The sequence below is a fragment of the Heterocephalus glaber genome, unplaced genomic scaffold (genome assembly GCF_053883595.1).
Source record: "Heterocephalus glaber isolate CG9 unplaced genomic scaffold, H.glaber_assembly_v1.0 deba00001813, whole genome shotgun sequence".
Classification (NCBI taxonomy): Eukaryota; Metazoa; Chordata; class Mammalia; order Rodentia; family Bathyergidae; genus Heterocephalus; species Heterocephalus glaber.
The window spans coordinates 694067-720260 of NW_028258484.1; the positions used below are offsets into that span (position 1 = coordinate 694067).

Consider the following 26194-nt stretch of genomic DNA (forward strand, 5'->3'; position numbering starts at 1 on the left):
GAGCCCAATTGGCTGCCACCCAAGTTCTCTCACCCATATGCCCACCGCCACGTTCAGGGCAAAATAGATAGCGATGACAACAATGTCAGTCACACTCAGCTGCGGTCCTGGAGCATGGAGGTCCCCAGTGGAGTTGTAAGCCATTATCCTGCAGCAGTCACCAGCTCTGAGCCTGAGTGTCTGAGGACAACCAGGTCAGAAAAGGCTTTCTGGCCAGGAATTAATTGATCATTAAACTGTAGCCCATGATGTGGCTGCGTGCTCCTTGCCCTTTCTTGAGGAGCAAATCCCAGAGCGTAGGAGTTGGGGTGAGCTTGGAGAAAGAGAGAGGGGGAGAAGAACCTCCTTAATCTCACAGGGTCTGGGGGAGAGAATAAAGTGAATCAAGTAACTTTAAAGGAATCCCAAATAGTCCCAGAAAGAAAAGGCTGCATTGCCAAACAGGTAGTTTGGCCTGTATTTGATTTGTAGATGATACCTGGGGCACTGGGACAGGTGCCTTCCCTCTAGTGGGGCACATTGTTGGATAGGTAACTATGTCTTCTGTGGTCATCAGACTGTGAGTGGACTGAGATGGACTTGGGATGGTGGCTCCTGCATTACAGTTCACCTCCAGTGATGAAGTGTCAGTCTCAGAAATGTCCCCACGATAGACAGTAAGTCCTGTTGCCAACATTTCTGCTCTTTTCCTAGCCCAATGAGGGGCACAGTCTTCCCACCTGACCATCTATTTGGCCCCTCTAGTCTGCCCAGGACATTTGGGTGGGCCACCCAACGCTGTCCAATGCTGAGGACCTCCTGTCACTGCTCTGCACACACTCCCATTTATGTTCCTATTTTATGCTCAAAGTGACCATGTGAGGTAGGGGATCTCTCATCTCAATTAAGGGAAAAGAGCCACCCATCTATGCAGCCACTTAATGGGCAAAGCTGGACTCAGCTGTAGATCTGGCCCCAGGGTGACAATGACACCTCTGGTTCTGTTTGGATTCTGTCAGAGCCTAGGTTAGATGAGTGTACAGAACCTGGCCACCTGCCCTGCCCAGCTCACCCCTCTGCTCAGGGACGCAACTCAAGATTTTGCCAAGTATTTGGAGTTTAACCAAAAATGTAGTCCATCCAGAGTGTTATGAGTGAGTGGCTGCTGCCAGGAACACGCTGACTGCAAATCTAACTGTGCCTGTTATTCAGCAACCCTGAGGTGGGCAAAGATTAATTCCACCCCTGTAGGACCAGAGGAGGGAAAATGAGTCACTACTAAGAGCAGCCTCAGGTTGCCCTTTTCCCAGTTATGGTTGGCTCCCTGCCTCAGAAGGGATCTACTTCCCAAGTGACTACTTGAAATGTATTGTAAATTAAAAGCTTGGTTTGCTCCAGTCTGAAGAACCCAGCTGGGAAATATCCAGATTTATTAAGGCTTTCTCAGTCTCAGAAGGAAACAAACCACTTACAGATAACCATGTCCCCTTCTGATCCAAAGTCCTAGAGACAGGAAGCTGCAATTTGCTAATTCTTCCCAGAAGGATAGGCACAGTGACAGGGTGGCAGCAGAACAGAAAGAGAAATGCTATATGAACCCAGACACATCCCAGGGGAAGAAATGTCATCCTGCACCCAGCCCACCACACACCCCGATCCCAACCCCATGAGACCTAGTATGATACACCAGGAGACTCAGCTCTTCTGGGTTACTGGGTAAGTTATAAAGAATCAAGCTTTGTATGGTGTGGTGGTACATATCATACTTTTAGCACTCATGAGGCTGAGACAGGAAGATCACAAGTTTGAGACCAGCCTGGGCTACATAGAATTATCAAGTTCAAGGCTAGTTTAAACTGCATAGCAAGACCCTGTCTCAAAACAAACAAAAAGGTTGGACATGTTGGTGCATGCCTCTGATCCCAGCACATGGTAGTCTGAGGAAGGAGGTTTGAGGCCAGCCTGGGTACATAGTGAGTCCAAGACCAGTTAAACTACACAGTGCGACTCTGTCTTAAGGAAAAAAGAAGGTTTATTTAGCTCGCAGTTCGGGAGTTTCAAAGGTCCAAGGTCAGTGAGTTGTATGGTTGTATCTGGTAAAACCCTTCTTGTTGGTGAGGATCCTCTGCAGAATCTGGAGGCAGTGCAGGGTACCACATTACACAAATACTGTATCCAAGAGATGAAGCCAGACTCCTATTATGAGACCCATCTCATGACCTAATCACCTCTTAAAGGTCCCATGTGGTCCCAGTCATTGATCACAGAAAACCAATAATTCCTGAATGTCCACCTACCCACCTGTGCCTTGAACCTACATCTGCATGGGTCCTGTCACCTCCTGCCAACGCTTCCTTGCTGGGTTTCCTTTGCTGATCCAGTGACTGAACTTTTGGATGCTCACCCCCATGTGCCTACTCAGTAGCTCCCCTTGAACACCTCAGACTCAACACTTCAGCTCTCACATCCTTCCACCAAATCTCTCCTTCTCCAAAGCTTTGTGGGCTTGGTGGGGACACCAGTAGCTATCCCAGGTCCTCATTATCTTGATGGTTGATGCTGATCATGGCCTTAGGCACTTGCTCTGCTTCCCCTCTAGCAAGCCCCTGTTGTCCCCAACTTCTCCTTGGACATGGCAAGTCACATCCAAACCTGAAAGTCTTTCTACCTTGCACCAACTTGGCAGATATTACTCTTCCCTCAAGGCTGTGCTGAGATGTCATTGTGACATCTGTGAGGTCTTCCTTGGCTCTTCCTTCTATGCATCTCTTTTTGGAATGAAAAGAAATCTTTCTGAGATCACTGGATAACTTCAGATATTAAAAAACTGTGAGTAGCCACAAACAATAAGTAATACACATGTTGCAAAAAAGCAGTTTGGAAAAGTTACTAAATAAATGGAGACAATTGAAAACCCCAAGGAACAAAAATTAGGAAGTTCCGTGGAGGCAGAGATTCTAATTTCCAGAGTTAATATAATACTTGAAAATGTCCATCACTCAACAACAAAAAACCTATAAAGCATATAAAGAAACAGGAAAGTATAGTCTATTCATAGGAAAGAAGGAATTTGACAAAAATCATGCCTTTGGAAGCCCAGGTATTAGAATTTCTAGTTAAAGCCATTAAAACAACTGTGGGTCAATATGTTCACTGAGCCAAAAGAAACCATAAAAAGATCCAAAGGAAGTCAGGAGAATGATGCAAACAAGGAATGAAAATAAAGAAATATAATTGAGAGGAGATAATTTAGAAATTCTGGAGCTAAAATGAATAATGATGACAATGAAATTTTTACTAGAGAGGTTCAATGAGCAGAAAGAGTCAGTGAACTTGAAGTTCAGAAAACTTAAATCATCCAGTATGAGGAGAAAAATTCAAAAGAACAAATAAAAATTAACTAAGCCTACAAGGCCTATGAGAGACACCATGAAATGCATACATCAAAAGATTCCCACAAAGAGAAGGAAAGAGAAAGTAAGAGAAAAGGAGAGAGATGGAGAGAGAGAGAGAGAGAGAGAGAGGAGAAAGAGAAGAAATAATGGCCAAAATCATCCCCAGTTTAATGAAAAACATGATATACATATCTAAGAAGGAAAATGAACTCCAAGCTAGTTAAACTCAAAGAGATGCACAGTAAGACACATTATGGTTATGTTATCAAAATAGCAAGACACAGAGAATCTTAAAAGCAGTAACAGAGAAGCTAATTGTCATATATAAGGAATGCTCAATAAAATGAGCATGAATTTTTCATTAGAAATCAAAAGGCAATGTGATAATATTTTAAAATGAAAGTTAAAAAATCTGTAAATGGGGGCCGGGAATTTAGCTCAGTGGTTCTGCTGCCTGACTCGCAAGTGCAAGGTCCTGAGTTTGATCCCCAGTACCCCCCCAAAATCTATAAATGAAGCCACACCTGTGCACCTACGATGGTGCTCACCTGTAATTCCAGGACTCCAGGAAGTTGAGGCAGGAAGAGTCCAAGTTTGAGCCCAACCCGGGTGACCTGGTCTTAGTGATATCCTGTAATAAAATAAAAAATGAAAAGAGCTTGGTGTGTAGCTCAGTGATAAGGTCCTGAGTTCAATCCCTACCAAAAAAAGAAAAGTAAAGTAAACCAAGAATTTCTCTGGCAAAAATGAACTAAAGACTGAAGGAGAAATTAAGACATTTCCAGATTAAAAAAAATAAAACTAAATATGATGGTTATATTGATTCCCAATTGGATTGGATTAAGAGATTTCTGGAGAGGTGACAGGATTGTGAGGATATTAATCTTAACCCCACAAATGTATTGACCCATTGATGAGTTCATAGCTGAATGAGCTATGAGGAGGTGGGGCCTAGTTAGAGGAGGTAGGTCACCAGGGGCATGCCTTTGAAGGATATATCTTTTCTTAGGCTCTTTCCCTTTCATTCTGCTTCCTGGCTGCAATGAAATGACCAGCTTTCTTCCACTGTGCTGTTCCACCATGATGTGGAGTGAACCTTGGAGTGAGCCAACCATGGACTGAAACCTCTGAGACTGTGAGCCCAAAACAAAACTTTTCTCCTTTAAATTATGTATGTCTGGTATTTGGTCCCAGCAACAAAATGGTGACAAATACACTAAAGCAGTTTGTTACTATTAGACCTGGCCTACAAGAAACAAACACTAAATGTAGCCTTTGGGACTAAAATGGAAGAACCCAAGAGAAACAGAAAACCATAAAAAAAATGGAACTATTTAAATAAAAATAAAAGCCACTATTGTACTTTTGGTTTGTAACTCCCTTTTTTCATAGATGACTTAGAAATCAAATGCATAGACTAATAATTACATTAATGGGCACACAATGCATAAAAATAGAATCTGTGACAACACTAGGAGGAATAGAGATGCATTGGAATAGAGTGTTTGTATACAATTGAAGTTAAGTTTGCATTATTCAAGTTAGATTATTATAAGTTTAAGATGTTCTTTGCAATCCCCAAAGTAACAACTAAGAAAATAATATATAAAGTAGCATGAGAACTAGCACAAAGAATCAACAACTGGGATCTCATCTTATTAAAAAGCTTGTGCACTGCAAGAGAAACCACCAACAGAGCTAAAAGACAGCCTACAATGTGGGAAAAAATTTTTAGCAGCTGTACCTCAGACAAAGGTCTACTATCTAAAATAAAGAATTGAAAAAAATCAGACCCCTCAAATTCAAAGACCCAATTCAAAAACGGGCATCTGAAATGAACAGACATTTCTCAGACAAAGAAGTAAAAGCAGCAAACAAATATGTGAAAAAATGTTCAACATCACTGGTCATTTGAGAGATAAAGATGAAAACAACACTGAGATTCCACCTTGGCGCAGGCCATGGTCACAATCTCGCTTCCTGACACAGCTCCAGTGAAGCCGAGACTGTGGCTGAAACCCCAACTCGGTCCTTTGCTTTCACTTTCCGCAGTAGTGATTCCCTCCGTGCTGTGCTCCCCGGGAAATCACTGAAAGGATAAAAGGTAGTACTTCGGGAATGGTTACTAGGCCGGGATTACAGGAAGAAATTGTAAATCCATTTACAGAAAAGCCCCTCACTCATACCTCCATGAGTAGTGGGGACGTGACATCCATATGCCCTGACTGCACAAAGGGAGATTGGGACATCAACAAATTCATGACGCAGGCGCCCCACTGTCTGGCACCTGGTCACCCTTGGCCAACACCGGGAGGGCACACAACAATGAGATCTGACGAAACTCGGCCTAATGAAGTAGCCTGACCTTTCTAAAATGCTTTTTGTTCCTTAAAAATAAATCTGATAAGTTAACAAGAGTTCATGTAACACCGGGAAGAGTATCTAGAACTGGGTGGTCTAAAATAGTTTTTTAGATGATATCAGCTTGCTCTTTAACTCTGTTTGAGAACACACTGTGTATGGACCCACATGCTTACCAAAGCCTTGTGTAATCAAAACATATATAAGTAAAGTGATTTCGGTATAACTCAGACAAGACAAGCTGAGCTGCCGACCCTCCACTCAGTGTCTGTCTCATTCTCTCGTTGCCGACTCCACACCTCCTCTCAGGACCTGAACCCGCTGGAGCTGGACTCCAGCACCACCTCACCCCAGAAAGAATGGCTGCTATCAAGAAATCAACCAATAACAAATGCTGAAGGGGGTGTAGGGAGAAAGGAACCCTTCTCCATTGCTGGAAGAGTGCAGACTGGTGCAACCACTGTGGAAATCACTATGGAGATACCTCAAAGAACTTGGGCTAGAGGTCCCATTTGAGCCAGCTATTCCCCTGCTGGGTATCTTCCCCAGACAATTAAGAGAATCATACCACAGCGATATATGTGCACCCATGTTTATAGCAGCACAGTTTGTAATAGCTAAAACTTGGAAACTGTCCAAGTGCCCATCAACTGGAAACTGGATAAAGGAGATGTGGTTTTTTTTGTTGTTGTTGTTAATAAAATGGAGTACTACTCAGACATAAAGAATGAGAAACTAGAGACATTTATAGCTAAATGGATGCATATCAAGGCCATCCTTGTAAGTGAAATAAATAGGACACACATGTGTAAATACCGAATAGTTTCTCCAGTGTGAGAAACTAAAAGTATAAATAAGGATTAAAATGATTACAATGAATAATTAATAATTTGAAATATTAAAAGGTCCAAAGGTGTAGGGGTGGTGGGAGGGGAAGGGGAAAGGAAAAAAGGGAAAGGAAAAATTATGAGTAAAGAAAAAAAACGGAAACAAAATCTATGTAAATAGGGAAGGGTGGAGGGGGTGAAGGGTGCACAGGTAATGGGGAAAAAAATAAGAACCAAGATTCATCATGTACAGGTACAAGCGCCCAATGATAAATGTAAATGTATTATATACCTAAAATGTACCAATAAAAGAATTTAAAAAACAAATAAGAGGTTTGGGTGGGCTATTGAACAGTAGAATGATGACCAATAATAATACACTATATCTTTCAGAAAACTAGAAAAAAGGATTTTGTAAGATTTTACCATAAAGAAATGATATATGTTCCAGGAGATAAATGTGTTTTACCTGATTTAAACATTAGGCAATGCATGGAAACACTACATCATACTCCACTATTATGTACAATTTTTATATTTCTATATACCAGCTGGAAAATAAATGAAAAAGAAAGAGAAAATAATATATAAAAAGTAAAGAGGAAGGAATAAAAATGGAATACTATTGAAAAAAACCCCAAATATTCAACAAGGCAATGGAAGAATTGAGAAACAAAAATAATAGATTTTTAAAACCACAAATAAATGATAGAAGATAATTCTTTCCTAACAATAATTGCTTTAAATGTAAATAGATTAAACTATTCAATTAAAAGAAGAGATTGCCAGAATCGCTAAAAAAATATAATTCAACAATATGCTGTTTATAAGAGACTTATCTTAAATCCAAATACAAACAATGAAAGTTTAAAAATGAAAAGTTTAAAAAGTATTCTATGCAAATACTAATCAAATAGGGCAGGAATGGCTATGTGATCGCCAGAGAAAGTATTCTTTAAGTCAAAAAAGATTACAAGAGACAAAGAAGGTTATTATATATTGATAAAAAGGCCAATTCATCAAGACATAAAATTATAAACATATGCACACAAAGCAATAGTGCTCCAGAATATTTGAAGCAAAAACTGACAGGAGCTGGGGGTGTAGCTCAGTGGTGAAGTGCATGAATGAGGCCCTACATTCAAAATCCAGCCACTCCCAAAACAAACAATAACAACAGAAGAATCCAAGCCAAGTGTGGCGGCAAGGGCCGGTAGTCCCAGCTACTTGGGAGGCTAAGGCAAGAGGTTCACTTGAGCTCTGACTTATGGGCCAGCCTGGGCAACACAGTGAGACTCTGTCTCTTAAAAAATAAACACTTGGCACACCCTACCGAGGTCCCCAGTCGCGCGGAACACACGCCGAAGCAGCCCGCTGCAGACAGGCAGGTCTGTGCACGCCCTACCGAGGTCCTGAGTCAGGATCACCCCGCTGCAGACAGGCAGGTCTGCCCATGCCCTACCTAGGTCCTGAGTCGCACAGAATACGCCCAATCAGCCCGCTGCAGACAGGCAGGTCTGTGCACGCCCTACCAAGGTCCTGAGTCACGGGGAAGACGCCTAATCACCCCGCTGCAGACAGGCAGGTCTGCCCACACCCTACCGAGGTCCCCAGTCACGCGGAACACACGCCGAGTCAGCCTGCTGCAGACAGGCAGCCACCTGATTCCACACTACAAAGACGCAGAGGACACTGGACCACCAGACCAAGGTACTGAGTCCCACTGCTCCCGGCCCAGAGGTAGGGGCTTCGGAGCCGTCCTCCCACTGCTCCTGGTCCAGAGGAAGAGGCTTCCCGGTCACCATCCCTCCCGCTGCTCCCAGCCCAGAGGAAAGGGCTTTTGGGCCACCTTCTGTCCCGCTGCTCCTGGCCCAGAGGAAGGGGCTGTTGTGCCCAGATTGCAAGGTCCCAAAGACCACCAGGAGGCCGTTTCCGATGTAAGCACATGAGGGTCGTTTATTCAAGCTTAAGCAGGGACTCTAAATTGTCACCGACACAGTGGATCGAGATTGAGAGCCCTGAGTTCCAAATTAGCGGGGTTTTTATAGAGGTTACAGCAAGGTTTGGAGATTTTCCACTTAGCAGTTACATGATTGGTTAACATTTAGCAAGCAGGAAGTGTACATTTTTGACTGGCTGAACTCATCAGGGGTAAGGGGGGATTAAGTATAGGTTTTACAAAAGAAAAGAAGGACAAAGGTTAGTGGGCAACTGTCACGTATTGATGGTCAGCAGACACGGTGACTAATGGTCACGACCACCTAGCACTGACAGTCAGCACATTGACAGACGGTTCCTACAGATAGTGGGCCCAGGATGTTCATTTCCTGGGTAAACAGATGGCTGAGTAATTAACTTAGGAACTTTGGTTTGTTACAGATTGTATCTTTTGTTCCAGAGCAAACACATTTTAACCATTAATTTGAGAGGCTAGGGGAATGGTGGATTTTAGCAAAATGGAGTCGCTTTGGTCTCACAGGGCTTCCGGGCCACCATCCCTCCCACTGCTCCCGGCCCAGAGGGAGGGGCTTCTGAGCCACCATCCCACTTCTCCTGGTCCAGAGGAAGGGGTTTCCTGGCCACCATCCCTCCAGCTGCTCCCAGCCCACAGGAAAGGGCTTTTGGGTCACCATCCCTACTGCTGCTCCCGGCCCCTGTCCCACCTCACCCAGCTCAGAGGAGGTAATCAGTGCAGGCGCTAACAGCCCCCCGCCCCAGTCAAAATCAGAAAACACATAAATAAGTCTCAAAACCAGAGGTCCAGATCACCTACAGCAACCCCAAAGGGAAATGAGATGGAACACTCTGATACTCAACCACCTGGACCCACTGAACTGGCAACAAAAGGGGATCTGGAAAAAATGAAATCAGAAATAATTTCTCAGATAACAGGAGAAATGGTGCCCCTAGTGCAAGACATGATTAATAAATCTAGAGAGGAGCTGAGGAACATGATGGAATCCCAACATAAGAAACAAATGGAATCCATAAAACAGATGCAAATAGATTTCCAGGACATGAAAAACTCCAGTGAAAGTCTACACAGCAGAATGAGCCAATGTGAGGACAGAATTTCAGATAGAGAAGATAAGATTGCAATTAGTGACCAGGAAAAGAAAAATTGCTTCAAAATTATAAGGGAACATGAGAAATCAATCCAGCAGCTGCTAGATGATGCAAAAAAGAATAACATAAGACTGATTGGGCTCAATGAAGAAACAGGAGAGAGTGCAGATGACATAAAAAATCTCTTCACAGAAATAATGGCCGAAAACTTCCCAAGCAGGGGAAAAGAGCTTGACATACAGATAAGTGAGGCATATAGGACTCCAAATAGCCTTGATCAAAAAAATCTACACATAGGCATATAATTGTTAAGATTCCAGAAACACAACAGAAGAACAAAGTTCTCCAAGCAGTCAGAGAAAAGAAACAAATCACATACAAAGGAAAGCCCATCAGAATCATAGCAGACTTCTCAACACAAACCATCAAGGCAAGAAGAGCTTGGAGTGACATATTCCAAGCCCTAAAAGAAAACAGCCTCCAATCCAGATTGATGTACCCTGCAAAACTATCTTTCAAAATGGATGGAGAAATAAGATACTTTCATGACAAAGAGCACCTTAGGAACTTCGTGAATACCAAACCAGCACTCCAAAGAATTTTACACAATATCCTAGGAACAGACATTGAGGATCACAAACCCAGGAAGCAAAGCAGAATGAACCCATCTGGCATGACAAGAAATTAAATGGAAAGGGAGAGAACCCAACAAAAAGAAAAAGTCGTGGCAATGACAAGTCAATACTTTTCAGTTATAACCATCAATGTTAATGGTCTCAATTCACCAATCAAAAGAAATAGACTGGCAGAATGGGTCAAGAAGCAAAATCCAACAATATGCTGCATACAAGAAACACACTTAACTCAAAAGGAAACTCATAGACTGAAAGTTAAAGGGTGGAAAACAATACTGCATGCGACAGGAACCTGAAAAAAAGCAGGAGTAGCTATCCTCTTGGCAGATCAAGTAGATTTCAAACCAACACTGATTAAGAGAGACGAAGAAGGACACTACATCCTTGTAAAGGGAAGAATCTAAGAGGAAGAGATGACAATCATAAATATCTATGCACCAAACACTAGCGCACCCAACTATATAAAACAAATACTAATGGACAAGAAAAGTCATATATGCACTAATACAATTGTAGTAGGGGACCTCAACATCCCACTGTCACAAATAGATAGATCAACTAGACAAAAAATAAGGAATGAAATACTAGAACTAAATCGAACTCTTGAACAAATGAACTTAACAGATGTTAGAGTGTTCCTCCCCACAAAATCAGAATACACATTCTTCTCAGCTGCACATGGGTCTTCTCAAAAATAGACCACATACTCACACATAGAACATGTTTAAGTAAGTGCAAAGGAATTGAAGTTATCCCCTGTATATTATCAGACCATAGTGTGATGAAATTGGAGATCCATAGCAAAGGAAACTCAAAAAATTTCATAAACACGTGGAAATTGAACAACACACTTCTGAATAACCAATGGGTCACAGAGGAAATTAAAGAAGAAATCAGACAGTTCCTTCAATTAAATGACAATGACAATACAACATATCGGAATCTATGGGACACAATGAAAGCAGTATTATGAGGGAAATTCATAGCAGTGAATACGCACATTAGGAAAACAGAATGAGCCCAATTAAACAACCTGATGCTGAACCTCAAGCTTCTAGAAAAAGAAGAGCAGGACAACCCCAAAGCTCATACAAGGGAGGAAATTACAAAGATCAGAGGAGAAATCAATGCAATGGAGACTAAGAGAATGATACAAAAAAATCAATGAAGCCAAGAGTTGGTTCTTCAAAAGAATCAACAAACTTGACAAACCTTTAGCCAACCTTGTCAGAAAAAGGAAAGAAAAGCCCCAAATCCATGCAATTAGGAATGAAAAGGTTGAAACTACAATAGACCCAGCAGAAATCCAGAGGATCATCAATACCTACTTCCAGAACCTATACACCAGTAAGATGGACAACACAGAAGAAATGGACAGATTCCTAGATGCATATGAATTACCAAAGTTGAATGAAGAAGACCTAAAAATTCTGAACAACCCAATATCAAGCAATGAAATTGAAAATGTAATTAAAAACTTATCAACTAAGAAAAGCCTGGGCCCTGATGGCTTCACTGCTGAATTCTACAAGACATTTAGAGAGGAACTGCTGCCGCTACTGTTTAAACTCTTCAATGAAATTGAAAGGGAAGCAATACTCCCAAATTCATTCCTGGAAGCAAGCATCACCTTGATCCCCAAAGCAGAGAAAGACCCAACTGAAAAAGAGAACTATAGGCCAATCTCACTAATGAACATAGATGCAAAAATCCTTAATAAGATAATGGCAAACAGAATGCAGAAGATCATCAAGAAGATCATACAGCCTGATCAAGTGGGATTCATCCCAGGGATGCAGGGATGGTTCAATATATGGAAATCAGTCAATGTAATACACTATATCAATAGAGCCAAGGACAAAAACCATATGATTATCTCCATAGATGCAGAAAAAGCATTTGACAAAATCCAACATGTATTTATGATAAAACCCCTACAAAAAATTGGAATAGATGGTCTCTACCTCAAACTGATAGAAGCCATCTATGAAAAACCAACAGCCAGTATCATACTAAATGGTCAAAAACTGAAATCCTTCACACTCAAATCAGGAACAAGACAAGGATGTCCACTATCACCACTCTTGTTCAGTTTAGTTCTGGAAACATTAGCCACAGCAATTAGACAAGAGAAAGAAATAGAAGGAATAAAGATAGGTAATGAAGAAGTCAAATTGTCATTATTTGTAGATGACATGATACTCTATTTAGAACACCCTAAGAACTCCACCAAAAGTCTTGTAGACTTGATAAGCAAATTCAGTCAAGTAGCTGGTTACAAGGTCAACACACAAAAATCAATAGCTTTCCTCTACACGAATGACAGGCTCACTGAGAGAGAAATAGGGCAAATAATTCCTTTCACAATAGCATCCAAGAAACTGAAATACCTACGAATCATCCTAACGAAAGAAATCAAAGACCTCTTCTCTGAAAACTATAGCACTCTGAAAAGAGAGATTGAAGATGATATCAGAAAATGGACAGACATCCCCTGCTCCTGGGTAGGAAGGATTAATATAGTGAAAATGGCCATACTTCCAAAACTGCTATATAGATTTAATGCAATTCCAATTGAGATCCCAGCAGCATACTTCATAGACCTTGAGTAAACAATCAAAAAATTCATTTGGAACAAGAAGAGACCCAGAATAGCAAAAGCAATTCTAGGTAACAGAGACATGGCAGGGGGTATCACAATCCCCAACCTGCAACTCTACTACAAAGCTACTGTGATAAAAACAGCATGGTACTGGCAAAGAAACAGACCTGAGGACCAGTGGAACAGATTAGAAGATGCAGAAACAACGCCAGATACACTCAGTCATCTCATCTTCGACAAAGGAGCCAAGCACCCTCACTGGAGGAAAGATAGCCTCTTTAATAAATGGTGCTGGAAAAATTGGGCTTCAACTTGCCAAAGATTAAAACTAGACCTATATCTCTCACCATGCACTAAACTAAAATCAAAATGGATTAAAGATCTAAATATTAAAATAGAAACCCTGAACCAGTTGGAACAGAGGTTAGGTAGAACCCTTGAAGACATCGGTGTAGGAAAAGATTTTATGAACAAAACCTCAGTTGCCCATGAACTAGCACAAACAATCAACAAGTGGGATCTCTTCTTATTAAAAAGCTTCTGCACAGCAAGAGAAACCACCAGCAGTGAGAAGAAACAACCCACAATGTGGGAAAAAATCTTCACCTGCTCTTCCTCAGACAAAGGTCTACTATCTTGAATCTATAAAGAACTTAAAAAGGGGGCCGGGGGTTTAGCTCAGTGGTTCTGCTGCCTGTCTCACAAGGGCAAGGACCTGAGTTCAGTCCCCAGTACCACAAAAAAAAAAAAAAAAGAACTTAAAAAGATCAGACCTCCCAAATTTAAAGACCCAATCCAAAAATGGGCATCTGAAACGAACAGACATTTCTCACACAAAGAAGTAGAAATGGCAAATAAATACATGAAAAAATGCTCAACATCACTGGTCATTTGAGAGATGCAAATGAAAACAACGCTGAGATTCCACTTCACTCCAGAAAGAATGGCTGCTATCATGAAATCAACCAATAACAAAAGCTGGAGGGGCTGTGGGGAAAGAGGAACCCTGCTCCACTGCTGGTGGGAGTGTAGACTGGTGCAAGCACTGTGGAAATCAGTATGGAGATACCTCAAAGAACTAGGACTGGAAGTCCCATTTGACCCTGCTATTCCACTGCTGGGGATCTTCCCCAAAGAATTAAAAGAATCATACCACAGTGATATATGTGCACCCATGTTCATAGCAGCGCAGTTTGTAATAGCTAAAACTTGGAAACAGCCCAAATGCCCATCAACTGGAGACTGGATAAAGAAAATGTGGTTTTTTTATAAAATGGAGTACTACTCAGCCATAAAAAATGAGAAATTAGAGACATTTATAGCTAAGTGGATGCACATTGAGGCAATACTCTTAAGTGAAATAAATAGGACACACGTGTATAAATACCGAATAGTTTCTCTGGTGTGAGAAACTGAAAGTGTAAATAAGGACTAAATGTATAATAGGTCATGTGAAATGGGAAGAAAAGGGGCAAAGGGGAAGGAAGTGGGAGGGCTAGGGGAAAGGATAGAAGGGAATGGGATTAATATGAGAAAATGGAAAAATAGGAACAAAATCTTTGTAAATAGGGAGGAATGGAGGGGCTGAAGGGAGGGCTGGGCAAGGGTGAAAAATAAGAACCAAGAGAGACTATGTAAAGGTGCAAATTTCCAATGATGAATGTCATTATATTGTATACCTAAAATGTACCAATGATTAGAATGAATAATCGATAATGTAAAATAGGAAGAAAAGATCCAAAGGGGTAGGGGTAGTGGGAGGGGCAGGGGAAAGGAAAGAAGGGAGAGGAAAAAATGATGAGAAATGGAAAAAATGGAAATAAAGTCTTTGTAAATAGGGAAGGGTGGAGGGCGTGAAGGGAGGGCTAGGAATGGGGAAAAAATAAGAACCAAGATGCATTATATAAAGGTACAATTCCCAATGAGAAATGTAATTGTGTTGTATACCTACAATGTACCAATAAAAGAATTTAATACAAAAAAAATAAAAAAATAAACACTTGACACAATAAAAGGGAGAAATAGACAGTTCTACAATAATAGCTAGACTTCAATACCTTCCAATAATGGATATAACAACTAGACAGAAGAGTAATGAGAAATTAAAGTACTCGAACAACAAAACCAGTTAGATTATACAGATATATGATAAACACTCAGCTCAACAGCAACAGAATAAATACCTTTCTCAAGTGCATGTAAAACATTCTTCCACACAGACCATGTCAGGTCACAAAACAAGTCTTAACAGATTTTTAAAAAATTAATTAATTTTTTGAGACAGGGTCTTTCTATGTAGTTCAGACTGGCCTTGAAGTCACGGTGATCCTACTTTAAAAAAAGTTAATTAATTAATTAAGTTTTGAGACAGGGTCTCTCTATGTAGTTCGGACTGGCCTTGAACTCACGGTGATTCTCCTGCCTCAGCCTTCTAAGTGCTAGGGTGCCACCATGCCTGGCTTATAAATTTTTTTTTTTGGTACCGGGGATCGAACTCGGGACCTTGTGTTTGCTAGGTGGGCGGCGGAACCACTGAGCTAAATCCCCAGCCCATGGCTAATAAATTTTAAAAGACTGAATTCATGCAAAGTATTTTCAGATTCTAATGAATGAAATATAAATCAATAATTTTAAAAGTGGGAAATTTATAAATATGTGAATTGTCTTGTTCTTTTTTTTTTTTTTTTTTTTTTTGCACCAGAGATCGAACTCTGGTCCTTGGCCCTTGCAGGGCAGGTGGCAGAACCACTGAGCTAAATCCCTGGCCTATGAATTGTCTTATTCTTTTTTTTTTTCTTTTTGGTACCGGAGATTGAACTCGGGTCCTTGCTCTTGCACAACAGGCGGTGAAACCACTGAGCTAAATCCCTGGCCCAAATTGTCTTATTCTTAAAGAAGAAATCATATGGGAAATTAGAAAACACTTCGAGATTAATGAAAAGGAAAGCACCACATTCAGATTTTATGGTATGTAGTGAAGCAATGCATGGAGGCAAATCAAAATTCTAAATCTCTATGTTATTGAACTTTTTGTTACTGTAACAAAATACTTGAGGTAATCAACTCAAAGAGGAGCGGTTCATTTTGGCTCATAGGTTCAGAGATTTCAGTTCATGGTTGGTGAACACCATTGCTTTTGAGCCTTTAATGAGGAAGAACATCATGCTGAGAAGTGTGTTGTGTTGCAACCTGTTCATGGCAGCTGGGAAGCAAAAAAGAGATCAGAAGAGACTGGTCTCCTACAATCTCCTTCAAAGGCATGCTTCTAGTGACCTAAAACTGTCCACTAGGCTTGATGGCTCTTACCTGTTTCTACCACATCTCAACACTGCCAAGCTGAGGACCAAACATGTGGGTGCTTGGGGGACAGTCCTGATACAAACTATAGTATAGTATTCTGCCCTTGGTCCCCAAAGCCTCATGTCCCTTTCACAATGCAAAGGCATTTAGTCCATGTCCAAATGTTCCCAGTCTTAACTGTCCTATCATTGCTCAAAAGTTGTTTTTTTTTTGGTACTGGGGCTCAAACTCGGAACCTTGAGCTTGCGAGGTGGGCGCCAGAACCACTGAGCTAAATCCCCGGCCTCTATAGCTCAGAAGTCAAAGTCTAAAGTTTCCTCTCAGACAAATTCTTTTTTTTTTTTTTTTTTGGTTCTGGGAATCGAAATCGGAACCTTGTGCTTGTGCAGGTGGCAGAACCACTGAGCTAAATCCCCGGCCCCATCAAGGCAAACTCTTAATTGTGAGCCCTTGTAAAAACCAAAAGAAGTTGTACACTTCCAAAATACACGGAATGAGCAACATCTAATTTTTTTTTTATCTGACAAATATTTATTAAATGTTCATATGCCAAAAAATATGCTATAGCGATATCAAAGTGAATACAGATTTTTTTTCCTGCCCTTAAGGAGCTCACATTCTAATAAAAGAGACTTTAAAAAACAAAAATAAGTGATACAATAGAGGTAGGTTGTAATTACAGTGGTGACACAAAAGGACATTAGATTCTCCTTGAATGGAACAGGGGAATTTTCAGACATGCTGATACTGAGCCTGCAAGATGCATGGAATTTTCTGGGCAGAAAGGATGGCTAGCGCATTTGATGCAAACAGTACAGCATTCACAAGGCGTGGAGGGTTGGCCACATGGGGCATCTGAAGGACTGTAAGTCTCCTTTATCAGAACCTTGACTGGGGAAGACATAGAAGACTCTACACTGAACTAAGAACTTTGGCTCTCTCCACACAGTTCATGAAGTGACTGAAGGGTGTTAAGCAGGGAGTAACATTGCCAGAGTGCATCTAGGGAGCCTAATCTAGTAACATTGTGAAGCAACGAGGAGACAGGCTATAAGAAGACAGGTTCATGTAGTCCTTCCAGTAACCGCAATGAAAATGTAACCGCAGTGTAGGAAAATCAATAAAACTTAGAACTAAGAGGCGAAGAGAAGAATGAAAAGCTGAGAAAACTTAGGAAATAATGGTCCTGAAATTAAAGTATGGAACACAGGCACAGAGTAGGCTGTGGGAGAACAACTGAAGACACACACATTGGTGACTGGGGAATAAGTGCAATGCAGTAAGGAGACAGACTGAGAAGTTTGGGCTAAAGATGAGGCCTTAGGGATCACTGAACTGGAATTACCCAAGGGTGATGGTATACCAGTTATGACAACAACAATGAGAAATAACATTTAAAGAATAAATGAAGTGGCCAAAAATAAGAGGTCTAGGAGCAAGCAAAATATAAGGAACCAAGGTAATAAAGAATTTTTTGTTTTGTTTAAAGAAGGGTTTGTCAGTAGAAACTAGGCAGGAAAAAAGTCAAATAAGAAATGGCTTGTGAACTGAAATGTGGATTTAGAATTAGGATTTTAGACTTCACAGGAAAGGACTGATAGGGACACAGGGCTAAATGCCAGCTTTTAGTTAAGGAGCAAGTGGGAGGTGGCAAAGTGAAGGTAAAAGCTTGGTGGCTAAGGGGACGCATATGAGAGCTGGTATATACACAAAATTACCATTTAAAACCATCTACTGTATTTCCAGAGTACAAATGTCCTTTGAGTTTTATATACACTAATTACTTAAGAATCTCCAAGAGGACTGACTTAATTAGTGAGTTTGTGTCTTTTTTCCTTGCCCTATCCAGACAAAATGAGGGTGAAAGGAAAATAGGACACATTGTTCAACACCTAATTTTTTAAAAAAGAAAGACCTCAAATTAATAATCAAATTGTATACCTGAAGGACCAGAAAACAAAACAAAATCCAAAGCTAGCAGAAAGCAGGAAATAATAAAGATAAGAAGGAAGATAAACACAAAAGAATAAGAAAATAGAGAAACTGAGCTTGATTGTTAGAAAAGATCAGCAAAATTGACACATTTAGTACTTTGAAAAGACCCAAAAGTTAGTCCTTTGAAATAATCAACAGGGCTGGGGATTTAGCTCAGTGGTTTTGGCGCCTGCTGCGCAAGTGCAAGGACCCGAGTTCGATCCCCGGTACCAAAAAAAAAAAAAAAGAAAGAAAAAGAAAAAAATCAACAAAGACTAACTAACAAATCTTTAGTTGGCTTTATTAAGGAAAAAAGAGAAGACTCAAGTTTCTGAAATCAGAAAGAAAACTGGAGATGTTACAACTTATTTACAGGAATAAAAAGGATTCCAGAGAACGCTATATAAATTATATGCCATTAATTTGGATACCTAGAAGAAACAGACTCCTGGAAACACTAAAACTGACTCAATAAGAAATATAAAGTCTGAATTAACTGATTCAGGTAAGGAGATTGAACCCAGTTGTGCACATCTGTAATCCCAGCTAGTTGGGGGCTGAGGCAGGAGTGTCAAATGTTTGAGGACAGCCTGAGCAACTCAGTGGGACCCTGTCACAATATAAAGTTTATAAAAGACCTGGAAATGTAGCTCAGTAGTAGAGCACTTGGCTAGCATGATAGAGGCCCTGTATTCAATCTCTAGTACCACAAAAACCAAACCAAACGAAACCCAATTAAAACTCTGACAAAGAAAATTGCAGAACTAGGTGACTTCATTAATTATTCTTACCAAATATTTAAATACTTAACATAAATTATGAATGAGCTCTTCAAAAAAATTAAGAGAAGAGAGTGCTTTTATTCAATGAGGCCAGTACCACGTTAACAGCTAAGCAGGGCAAAGACATCACAAGAAAAGGTCAATATCCTTCATAAATATAGATGAAAAATTTTCAACAGAATATATACATTCAGGAACGGAGCAAAAGGATTGTACACCATGACCAAATGGGATTTATGCCAGGAATCCAAGGATGCCTCAACACACAAAATCATTTGATATAATGCATCATGTTAACAGAATGAATAGGGAAAAAAGCCACATGATTATCTCAGTTAATGTGAAAACTGGGAAAATCCAACAGTTTTTATTATAAAAAAGGACTCAATAACTAAGGGTAAAAGGAAACTTTCTAAACATGAGGAAGTCTGTATGTGAAAAACATTAAACTCAATGGCAAAAGACTGAAAATGTTTCATCTTAGATCAGGAACAAGACAAGCAGGTCCATTTTTACCACTTCCAGTCAACCCAGTACTAGGAGTACTAGCCAGAGCACCTAGAGAAGAAAAAAGGAATAAAGATATTCAAACTAGAAAGGAAGAAATAAAATCATCTATATGACATGACAACATGATTTAGACAACATGATTCAGAGATAATATGCATAAACCTAAAGAACACAAACACAAAACAAATTACGTTTAAAAAATTCAAGGGGCTGGGGATTTAGCTCAGCGGTTCTGCTGCCTGAAAGTGGAAGGTCCTGAGCTCCATCCCCGCACCCCCCCAAAAAAAAGTTCAGTAAAGTTTCAAGATACAAAATCAACACTCAAAACTCAACTGTATTTCTAGACAAAAGATGAATAATCAAAGAAGGAAATTAAGAAAACACTTCCATTTATAATAGCATGAAAAAAATAAAATACAGAGGAATAAATTTAACCAAGGAGGTACAAGACTTGTACAATAAAATTTTTAAAAATACACTGAAATAAATTAAAGACCTAAACAAGATGAGCAGAGTGGGGCATGCCTATAATCCCAGTACTCTGAGAAGCTGGATCAGGAGAATCACAAGTTCAGGCCTAGCTTGAGCAACTTAGTGTCTTAGCAAGACTCTGTCTCAAAAAAAAAAAAAAAAAAAAGAGCAGGATGTAGTGCATGCCTGTAATCCCAGCACTTGGGAGGCTGAGGCAGGAGGACCGTCATGAGTTTGAGGCCAGCCTGAGCTACATTGTGAGTTCAAGGCCAGTCTGGACTACATAGTGAGACTGTCTCAAGAAAACAAAAACAAAAAAAATTAAAAAGGCCTAAGGATGTATCTCAGTGCAAAGACTCTGGGATCAATCCTTAGTAGTGCCAAACAAAACAAACAAACCTAAATAAATGGTAACACAACCCATGTTCATGGATTAGAAAACTCCTTATTGTTAAGATGTCAATTACTTCCACTACTTCATTCTTTTAGATGCTATTTCACTTGGAGATTGTTCATTGGTAGTGTATAGAAACACAACTAAGTTTTGTTGATCTTGAATCCTGCAACTTTGCCAAAGTCATTCATTACTACTAATAATTTTTGTTTTATTTCATGTGGATTCCTTGGTATTTCCATATGTAGTCTTTTTTTTCCCTGATACTGGGGATTGAACTCGGGTCCTTGCACTTGTGGAGCAGATGGTGAAACCACTGAGCTAAATTCCCAGCCATATATAGTCTTTTTAAAAAAGCAGTTGTAGTCTTTTTCATTCCAATATGTATGACTTTCTATTTCTTGCTTACATCTTCTGACTAGAGCTTTCATTACAATTATGAATAGTAGTGAGAGAGGGCATCTTGCCTTGTTCCTGATTTTAGAGGAAGTTTCAGTCTTTCAGCATTATGCAAAATCCTAGATCAAAGCGCACCAATTTGGTTTCTCCTTTTTTGTTTTGTTTTGTTTTCTTTTGTTTTTGTACAGGGATTGAACTCAGGACTTTGTGCTTGCCAGGCAGGTGTGGTGCCACTGAGCTACATCCTGGTCCTGGTTTCTCCTTTTGGCATGTAAATGATAATTTTTCCATTGTGTGTGTGTGTAGGAACCAGAATTATGAGCTCGAACCTAAGTAAGGGGTGATGAGGATGAAAAATAGACACAGAATCAGGTCAAAAACTGGAGGGCCAGGGAGCTCTTGTCTCCCTTCAACATAGAGCTCCAAGTGACTGGGATACCTTGGCTTTACTCACTCAGACATGGGCACAAACAATTAGAGTTATACAGGATTCATCTGTCTCCCTCACTCTACAGTACTTGTTCAGGTAAACAATGGCTCTCAGGTGTTTTTACTTTTCCCTGCATGTCAGCACACTTGCATGCCCTCTTTCTTCTTAGTGCTCACCAAGGAGACCGATTAGGATTCAATCTTCCCATCTTGTCTAGCGTGTGTGTGTGTGTACCAAAATCACACTCCTTCCTGTCTCTTCTTCCAAGGGCACTATGCTATCAGATAAGGGTCCCACTCTTGTGATCTCATTTAAGCTTAATTACCTCCATAAAAGGCCTTATCTATAAACATAATCAAATTGGGTATTTTTAGGGCTTCAATGTATAAATTGTGGGGAAAGGGAAGACAGAAACAGTCTGTGTTACTACTCTAATTTTTCAGAAGAATTTAAGAAGGATTTATGTTAATTCTTCTTTAAGCATTTGATACAATTCTCCAGTGAAATTATCTGGTCTTGGGCTTTTTTTGGTCAACACTTTTGATTATTGATTTAATCTCCTTATTATAAATCTATTAAAATTTTCAATTTTTAAAAATTTTTACTTATTTATTTTTGGTACCAGGGATCGAAATTGGGACCTTGTGCTTGCGAGGCAGGCAGCAGAACCACTGAGCTAAATCCCTGGCCCTAAAATTTTTATTTTTATTTGTATGTGTTTGTAGCACATAATGATGACATTTACCACAGGGAACTGGTACAAGTACATAATACATCTTCATTCTTTTTATTTTCCTTTCAGCTCCCTTCCATCTAGTTGCATCTTTCCTTCTTTTATTCTCTCTCTTCCCTTCCCATCCACCCATCTCTTGATCCCCTTTCCATTTTGAAAAAAATCTATCTCCCTACTATTTATTGTCTATCTTTCATTTTGCTCTTTATTTTTAATTGGGTTTCTCATATAAGAGAAACCATGTGATGTTTAAACGTGTGTGTGTGACTTATTTCACTTAACATTATGGTCTCAAGGTGCATCCATTTTGCCACAAGTGACTTAAGTTTATCCTTCTTTATGGCAAAGCAGTACTCTATTGTGTACAAAGGCCACATTTTCTTTATTCATTCATCTGCTGATGAACATATAGGCTGCTTCCAACATTCAGCTATTATTAATTGTGCTGCTATAAGTATACATGTATCACTGTAATAGATCTGTAATTCTTTGGGGAAGATAACTAGAAGGGGAATAGCGGGGTTGAATGGAATTTCTCTTTAGTTTTTTGAGGAATCTCTACTGATTTACATTGTGGTTGTACTAGCTTACATTCCCATCAACAGTGTAGAAGGGCTGCTTTTTCCCCACAGCCTTACCAGCACTAGGTTATTATTTGATTTTTTGACAATGGCCATTCTTTCTGGGAGAAGACAGAATCTGAGGGTTTTTAAAATTTGCATTTCTCTTATGGCCAGAGATGTTGAACATTTCTTCATGTATTTATTGGCCATTTATATTTCTCCTTTTGAGAAGTGTCTGCCCATTTTTTTGACTGGATCTTTTATTTTGGTATTCTAATTTTTTTGAGTTCTTTATATAGTGTAGATATTAGTCCTCTAGGGAATAGCTGCCAAGTTTTTCACACTCTGTAGGTTGTCTCTTCACTCTGTTGTTTGTTTCTTTTGCTGTGCAGAGGACTTTTAATTTGATATGATCCCATTTATTGATTCTTGGTACCATTTCCTGTGCAACTGGGATTATGTTTAGAAAGTTCTTGCCTAAGCCTATGACTTCAAGTATTTTACCTATTTTATCTTCCAGCAGATTGTTTTTAACATTTAGTTTTTTGATCTATTTTGATTTGGGTTTAGTACATAAGAGATATGGGTCTGTATTCAATCTTCTGCATGTAGACAGCCAGTTTTCCACAACCATTTATTGAAGAGGTTATCTTTCCTTTAGTGTATGTTTTTGTCCCCTCTGTCAAAGATCAAATAGTTGAATGTGCTTGGAGCTGTTTCTGCATCCTCTATTCTGTTCCATTATTCCACATTCTGTTTTTGTGCCAGTATATCCTGTTTTTGTCATTGTAGCTTTGTAGTATAACTTCAGATCTGGAATTGTGATGCTTCCCACTTTACTCTTGTTATCCAGGATTACTTTTGCTATTCTGGGTGTCTTTTGGTTCCATATGAATTTTAGGATTGTTTTCTCCAGTTCTGCAAAGAATGCTGTTGATATTTTGATTGAGATTATATAAATCTATATATCAATTTTGGAAGTATGGCCATTTTGACTATATTGATTCTGTCTATCCAGGAACAGGGGATATCTTTCCACTTTCTGAGGTCTTGTTCAATCTCCTTTTTCAGAGAACTGTAGTTTTCATTGTAGAGGTCCTTGATTAGGTTAATTGATAAGCTTTTAATTTTTCTTGATGCTATGGTGAATGGCATTGTTTTCCTAGTTTCTCAATGAATTCATTATTAGTGCACAGAGATGTTATTAATTTTTTAGTTGATTTTTGTATTCTGCTATATTGCTGAATTTGGTTATTAATTCTGGGAGTCTTTTGGTAGAATTTTTTAGGTCTTTTATGAAGAGGATCATGTTGCCTGCAAATAATGATTATTTGACTTCTTCCTCCCCTATACAAATCCCTTTTATATCTTTTCCTTCCTAATTGCTTTTACTAATGTTTTCAGTATGTGTTAAATAGAAGTGGTGATAGTTGGACATCTTTGTCTTGTTTCTGGCTTTAGATGGAAAGCTTTTAGTTCTTCCTCATTTAATATGACGTTGGCAGTAAGTTTGTCACAAATGGTTTTTATCAGATTGAGATAAGTTCCTTTTTATCTATTTTCTTCAGTGTTTTTATCATGAATGGATGTTGGATTTTGTCAAAGGCTTTTCCTGTGCCTATTGAGATTATCATGTGGTTTTTGTCCTTGCTTCTGTTTATATGATGCATTACATTTATCAATTTGTGTATGTTGAACCATCCTTGGATTCCTAGGATGAAACTTATTTGGTCATAATGTATGATCTTTTGCCAGTACCTTGTTGGGGATTTTTGCATCTATATTCATTGAAGAGACAAGCTTGTAGTTCTGTTTTTTGGTTGGATGCTGTCTAGTGTGATTTTACCTTTTTCTTTCTTTTTTTTTTTGGTGCCGGGGATCAAACTCAGGACCTTGCATCTGTGAAGCAGGTGTGGTGCCACTGAGCTAAATCCCCAGCCCAACCTTTTTCATTTTTAATTGCATTGATTTGGCTCTTTCCTTTTTATTTTTTTAAATTTGTCTATTTTTTGCTAAGATTAGCTAAGGGTTTATTTATTCTTTCAAAGAACCATCTCGATTCATTCTTTGTATATTTTTTGCCTTAATTTCAATGATTTGTGCTCTGATCTTTATAATTTCCTTCCTTGTACTAGCTTTGGATTTGTACTATTCCAGTTTTTCTGGGACCTCGAGGTGCACTGTTATGTTATTTACTTAGGCTTGCTCTGTTTTACTGATGTAGGCATTCAGAGCCATAAACTACCCTCTTAAGACCGTTTTCACTGTGTCCTCTAAATTCTGGCATGATATACTGGCTTTATTGTTTAGTTCTAGGAATTATTTCTTCCTTGAGTTCTGTAACATAATGATTATTCAAGAAAGTATTTTTAAATTTCCATGTGTTTGCATAAATTTTGTGTTTTGCCACTGATTTCTAGTTTCACTGTACTATGATCTGATAATGTCCTTGATATAATTTCAATCTTTTGCATTTACTTAAGCGTTCTTTATGGGCTAGTATGAGGTCTAGTTTGGAGAAAGTTCTGTGTTGCTGAGAAGAGTGTTTATCCTGTTGTTGAGTAGAACATTCTGTAGATATTTATTAAGTCCACTTGTGTGAGGATTTTGTTTGATGTGATATTTCTTTGTTCATTTTTTTCTGTAGTTGATTTGTGATAGTGAGATATTGAGGTTTCCCTACTATAATTGTGTTGATGTTTATCTGATCTTTTAAGTCTAGTAGTACCTGTCTAGTGGGCCACTGTGTGGTGTGTATGTTAATAATTGTTATCTCTTCCTGTTGAATTGTTCCTTTAACCAATATGTAGTCACATTCTTTGCCTTTCTGATCAGTTTTGGCTTGATGTCCACTTTATTTGAAAATAGGATAGCTACACTTGCTTTTTGGAGTTCCTATTGCATGGAATATTGTTTTCCATCCTTTGATTTTTAGTCTATGAATTTCTTTTTGTGTTGAATGTATTTCATGTACACAGCATAGTGAATTGTTTCTTGATCTATTCTCCCAATCTGTGTCTGATTGAATTGAGTCCATTCACATTGAGAGTTATTACCTATAGGTATTGACTTACACCTGTCAGTGCATAATTGTTCAGTTGTTGATTCCCTTTCTTTTTCTTGAACTTAACTGTTCACACTACCTGGCATATTCATTGTATTAGACCTTTTGTCATTGTTCACTTCATTGTCTCTTCCTAGGATATCTTTGAGAATTTCTAGGATATATTTGAGTGCTGGTTTGGTGCTCATGAATTTCTTTAGGTGGTCCTTATCGTGAATTTCCCCATCAGATTTGATAGTTTTGTAGGACTTATCAGTCTGGTTTGGAAATTGTTTTCTTTTAGGGCTTGAAACAATTCACTCCAATGCCCCACCCCCGACACTGGGGATTGAATTTAGGACCTTGAGTTTGCAAGGCAGGCACGGTGCCACTGAGCTAAATCCCCAGCCCTCTTCTGACTTTTAAAACTTGTGTTGAGAAGTCTGCAGTAATTCTGATAGTTTTACCTTTATAAGTGATTTGTTGCTTTTCTCTAATAGTATTTAAGATTATCTGCTTGTGTTGGATTTCTGGGACTTTGAGTATGATGTGTCAGGGAAAGGTTCTTTCCTGATTGTGGCTATTTCACTTATCTGTATGTTAAATTCTATTCCTTATTTGGAAATTCTTCTAGCATTATTTCTATAAAGATGTATTTTATGCCATTTGTGCTGTCTTCTGATTTTTCACTAATTCCAATTAATCTTAGGTTAGTTTTCTTTGCATCATC

At 39.2% G+C, this 26194-nt stretch overlaps 2 protein-coding genes across 14 annotated transcripts in view; both read right to left on the minus strand.

Moving 5' to 3' along the window:
* Slc5a10 (solute carrier family 5 member 10) overlaps positions 1-4007 on the minus strand; it is a 77314-nt gene extending 73307 nt beyond the window's left edge. For 8 of the 10 annotated variants that reach the window (XM_087203896.1, XM_021247571.2, XM_004868770.3 and 5 more), the window contains exon 1: positions 34-211. In XM_087203896.1, coding sequence (XP_087060022.1) covers positions 34-144 — 111 coding nt within the window. In that variant the 5' untranslated portion in view covers positions 145-211. Of the gene's footprint in view, positions 1-33; positions 212-3922 lie in introns of those variants that run through there. The other 2 variants (XM_087203894.1, XM_021247573.2) reach the window with 1 other exon arrangement.
* Prpsap2 (phosphoribosyl pyrophosphate synthetase associated protein 2) overlaps positions 1954-26194 on the minus strand; it is a 69175-nt gene continuing 44934 nt past the window's right edge. For 3 of the 4 annotated variants that reach the window (XM_087203899.1, XM_087203897.1, XM_087203898.1), the window contains 2 exons: positions 3923-4005; positions 1954-2113 (listed from right to left, as the gene is read on the minus strand). In XM_087203899.1, the coding sequence (XP_087060025.1) occupies positions 1969-2113; positions 3923-4005 (228 nt within the window). In that variant the 3' untranslated portion in view covers positions 1954-1968. Of the gene's footprint in view, positions 2114-3922; positions 4006-18979; positions 19480-26194 lie in introns of those variants that run through there. The other variant, XM_087203901.1, reaches the window with a different exon arrangement.